This window comes from Myotis davidii, unplaced genomic scaffold (genome assembly GCF_000327345.1).
Source record: "Myotis davidii unplaced genomic scaffold, ASM32734v1 scaffold370, whole genome shotgun sequence".
In the NCBI taxonomy this organism is placed as follows: Eukaryota; Metazoa; Chordata; class Mammalia; order Chiroptera; family Vespertilionidae; genus Myotis; species Myotis davidii.
Window position 1 is genome coordinate 9,527,325 of NW_006288615.1, and position 5,318 is coordinate 9,532,642.

General features: G+C 35.9%; 1 protein-coding gene across 3 annotated transcripts in view; it reads left to right on the top strand.

Annotated features, from left to right (window-relative positions):
* The window catches only part of PDE1A (phosphodiesterase 1A), a 251,635-nt gene that overhangs the window by 167,292 nt on the left and 79,025 nt on the right, over positions 1 to 5,318 (top strand). For all 3 annotated transcript variants that reach the window (XM_006760549.2, XM_006760550.2, XM_006760551.2), the window contains one exon: positions 4,932 to 5,045. In XM_006760549.2, coding sequence (XP_006760612.1) covers positions 4,932 to 5,045 — 114 coding nt within the window. The remainder of the gene's footprint in view (positions 1 to 4,931; positions 5,046 to 5,318) is intronic.

A 5,318-nucleotide genomic window follows, 5' to 3' on the forward strand; every position in this document is an offset into this window, starting at 1 on the left:
AATACAACTCCTTTGGACGGTTATGCCCTAGTTTGTGTTTTCATTTACCTGGAGATGAACACTTGGGTTGTTTCATAAAGCTGCTGTGAACATTAATGTACAAGTCTTTGTAAGGACATATATTTCTTTTTCCCTCCACCAAAGAATAAAATAGCTAAGTTATATATTAGGTAAAAATTTAGCTTTTTAGGGAACTGTTTTCTAAAGGGATTGTACCTATTTACATTCCCAATAGCAGTGCATTGTAGTTCCAGTCTCTCCACATCTTTGACAGTATTTGGTATGATCAGTTATTTTAATTTTCGCCATTCTAATAGGTGTTTGGTTGTTTCACGTTATTGTTGTAATTTGAATTTTTTTCTAATAAGTAATAATTTTGAGCATCTTTTCATGTTTGCCATGAATATATCATTTTGGTGAAGAGTCTGTTCAAATTGTTTGCAGATTTTTGTATTGGGTTTGTTTGTCTTGTTATTATGGAGTTTTGCAAGTTTTTACATGTTTTGGATACAAATCCTTTATCAATATGATTTGCAAATGTTTCCTCCTGGTCTGTGGTTTGTCTTTTTATTTTTTAAGCAATGCTTGCAAAGAAAAGAAGTTCTTAATATTGATTAAGTTCAACCTCTTTTTTTTTTCATAGTTAGTACTTTAGGTGTTGCATTTAAGATACTCTGTGACTGACTCAGATCACAAAGATTTTCTCCTATATTTTCTTGTAGGTTTATAGTTTTGGGATACACATATAGATGTGTGATGCATGTATGAGTTCAAGTTCCTTTTATACACAGATATTTCTTTTGATCCAGCACTGTCTTATAAATGCTGTCTTTTTTCCACCATATATTATCTTTGCAAGTTTTCCTAAAATTAATTGACAATGTATTTGTGGGTCTCTTCCTAGACTCTATATTTTGTTCCATTGACATACTTGCCTGTCCTGGTGGTAATAATGTAGCATAGTATGCCATTTATACTGTACTGATTAATGTAGTTCTAAAATAAATCCCAGAACTTTGTCCTTTTTGTTAAATTTGTTTTGGCTATAGTAAGTCGATTGCATTTCTATATGAATTTTACAATCAGCATGACAATATGTACAACTAAAAAGCCTGCTGGGATATTTATTGGGATTACATTGAATCTAGAGATCAAATTGGGGAGAAAAAACACGTTAACAATATTGAGCCTTTCAGTCTCTGAACATGGTGAATCTCTTCATTCATTTGGCCTCCTTTGGTCTGTTTTTGCTGTTCTGTAGTTTACAGTAACACTTGCACATATTTTGTCAGACTTAAGTCTACGAATTTCACATTTGGGGTACTATTGTAAATGATATTGCTTTTTTTAAAATTTCTATTACATAGAAATGATGTTTTTTTGTATATGGCAAACTTGTTAAAACATTTATTACTTCTAATAACTTTTTTGGTATATTTCATCAGATTTTCTATTTACACAATCACGTTGTCTGTGAACAAAAACTGTTTTGCTACTTACTTTCCAATCTGGTTGGCCTTTACCCTTGCCTTAATGCATTGCTAAAAGATCCAGTACAATGACAAATAGCTGTGTTGAGAGTGAAGTCTTATACCTTATGTTTGGAGAAAAGCATTTAGTCATTTAACATTACTTATGACATTAGCTATATATTTTATGGACTTTATATCAGGTGAGGAAGTTCCCCTCTGTTTCTAATATGGTTAGAGTTTCAATAAGCATTTGATGTTGGATTTTTTCAGATGCTTTTTAAGTATTTTTTGAGATGATCATATGGCTTTTCTTATTTAGTCTCTTACTATTGATAGATTTGATTTCCTAAAATGTTAAGAATTTTTTATATGTATGTATGATCATTTGAAAATGATTCATGAAGATGTTTTGGCCTTATATTATCTATAAAGACAGTGAAATAATAGCCTAAATAAGATTTTTTAGAATTATTATATTCATACATTGATTAAAAAGTGAATTTATTATTGGAATGATAATTATATGTTATTCATTAATCTGCTGTTATAATTATAAGTAATCTTTTTTCAATACAAAGGTTTTTTTAGAGCTACTTTGATTTCTTTCAGCAGTTCTGTAGTTTACAATAACACTTGCACATATTTTGTCAGTCTTATGTCTAAGAATTTCACCATTGTAAATGTTATTGCTTTTTATTTTAATTTCAGATTGCCCATTTCTATCACATAGAAATGATGTAAATAGAAATATGTACTCACTAAAGGGAATTTGATGCAGACAAAGGAGATAAAAAAGAAAGACATTTTAGTAGCCCCAAAATACATATTTCCTTCCAGTACTTTTGGGTTGACATAGTTAGCTTAGGGATTGGGGGCGTACGCACCCAGACGTGCTTGCTTGTGTGTGTGCACGTGTGTTTGAGTGGTCAGGGTTTACAGAATTATGATCATGTCTAACTAGATTTTCTAATGAGGTGGTATTGGAGTATTTTTTTTTCAGAGTAGTTTCTTGTGTTGGATATAGTCATATACCCCTATTGATATATAACAGTTCATAATATTTACTATCTTTAAGCTACTTCAAGTTGTCTCCGTGAAAGAGCATGTTCATTGTGCAAGTATTAGGCCTCTTGAAGTCACAGGTTTCATCAGGTGTGATGTGCTGCTCTGAGGATGATCTGACGATTTCCCTGGGAGCACCTACAGGCTGCCATGAGTTAGGAAGTGCACTTATGGATAGCTCCCCAGGTTGTCCCTCTTATTTAATATGACAACTAGAGGCCCAGTGCACAAAATTCATGCACTTGGCGAGGGGGTGTCCCTCAGCCTGGCCTGCACCCTCTCACAGTCTGGGAGCCCTCGGGGGGTGTCCACTGGCCAGCTTAGGCCCACTTCCTGCGGGGAATGGGCCTAAGCCAGCAGTTGGACATCCTTAGCACTGCCTCGGATGCAGGAGAGGCTCCGCCACCTCCACTGCACTCGCCAGCTGTGAGCCTGGCTTCTGACCACGGCGGGCAGCTCCTGCATTCAGCGGGATCAGGCTGAAACTGGCTCTCTGACATCCCCTGAGGAGTCCCAGATTGCTAGAGGGCACAGGCCAGGCAAAGGGACCCTACTGATGCATGATTGGGGCCGTGGAGGGACTCAGGAAGTTGGTCAACCAGGAAGGGACCGCAGGTGGGCTCCAGGGCATGTTCAGCCCATCTTGCTCAGTCCCAATCATCTGGACGCCAGCAGTAAGCTAACCTACCGATCAGAGTGTCTACCCCCTGGTGGTCAGTGCACGTCATAGTGACTGGTTGTTCGGTTGTTTGGTTCTGCCGTTCGGCCTATTTGCATATTAGCCTTTTATTATATTGGATTCCTCTTTTCTTGAGTTCTTTATTTTGAGTCATTTCTTATTCATTTGATTTATCAGTTAAGATTGGGTTCAGCTGTAAATAAAAGAAATCTCAACATAATAGTGGCTTAAACAAAACATTTTTTAATTTTTATTTCATGGGGAATTAGTCCAGAGGTAGGTAATTTCATTCAGGTGGTTCACAGCATGGGGTCAAGGCCACTTCCATCTTCCTTCTCTGTCATTCTTGGTGGGAGGCTTTCCCCTGCCAGGTCTCTTTATGGTCCTAGATGGCTGCTGACCATTGGGACAGTTCCACTGCATTCCAGGCAGTGGAAACAGCAAGGGGTAGAAGAGAACCCCTTCCAGCCGAGCTCGCCCTCCTCCAAATAATTGTTCTGAAACTCTTAACCTCCATTCATTCTCCTTGGCCAGAACACCATCTCATGGCATACCTAGCTTCAAGAGAGCCTGGGAAATGCGGTTTCTTAGTGGAGAAAATTTTAACTCAAATAAAATTCGAGTTCATTTATTCAGAAAGAAGGGGAGGCAACCATCTGAAGTACTTTTTGTCTTTAAAACCACTTCATACAACCAAACACAACCAAGCTGTGCCAAGTACTTTTCACAAGAAAGATACACAAATGATATATTTTTAAGCCATCGCAGAACTATGAAACTCTTTCTTCCGATTTCACACATAAAAGGTAATTTCACCAAGTGTAATGTGATTGGGTCATAAACATTACAAAGATCTCGGAACACTCTATGCGATGGTCTCTTATCTTCACACCCAGTTACAGCAGTAACTTCAGAAACACTTGGCTTATAATTAATGCATAAAGTTTCTAAAAGGGTTAGAAACCGATTGAGGTCATTTGTATTATCTTATTCCAAGAGATAGCTATTGCTGCACAAAAAGTTATCCCAAAACTTTAGTCACTTAAAATAATAACATTCATTATCATAGTTTCTATGAGTCAGAAATCTGGACATGCTTAGCTGATCCCTACCTATGTCTTAAGAGTTGGGACATATCATCCTATGGACAAACACAAGGGAAAATATACCGTAGCTCTGTCTCAGGTGAAAATGATTGCAGTAAAAACACCAAGCATGCACACATATATTGTTTTCTCATCTTGCTTATATTTATATTTGCTTGGAAATGTGGCCTTTCTTTTTTTTTTTTTGGTTGCTGTATACAGTGAATAATTGCTACAGAAGTGATCAAAGGAGTACCCTTTAAAAATTATCTTACTGCCAGCTCTGAAGAAACAGAACAGCCATAGAATGAATTCTAAGTTAGGAATACACTTTCATGAAAGTATCTGTATTGTCTTGAATTTTCAGAAAAACTACCCTTGAAATATGATACTTAAACTAGAAACCTATAGCCTGTATATTATTGAGAGGTGAATAGAATTTCTCATAGTTGTTTAAGTAATAAAGATTGATCTTAGCTATACCCCAAAATATATAATAAAATATTTCTATTTGGTGACTTAGAAAGATGTGTTAAATGTTTCACTTGATTTGTGTATTTAATATTGAACTATTTCCCATATAGTTATAATTAATCTCTATTTCTCGCTCTCTTCGGCTACTTTGTGAAACAGACTAAGATGCTTGGTGAAGCAGCTGGAAAAAGGTGATGTGAACATTGTAGACTTAAAGAAGAATATTGAATATGCAGCATCTGTGTTGGAAGCGGTTTATATCGATGAAACAAGGTACATTTTAACCTCCTCCTCTCTCTTTTATCTTCTCTACCTCTTTTCCCTCTTTCTTGATGTTCCTTTATCTCAAACATGAATTTAGCATATATTAGTCATGAAATTAAAATCAAATCTTGTTTAAATTTAAGAGGTTCTTCACTGAACTTAACTGTGACGTTTTCTTTTAAAGGTGCACATTGTAATCCAAATGTTTGAATATCAAGAAGTAATCAAATAATAAAGTCATAAAATGAATAAATTAAAGTCTCTTTTACTACTTCCCTCTCT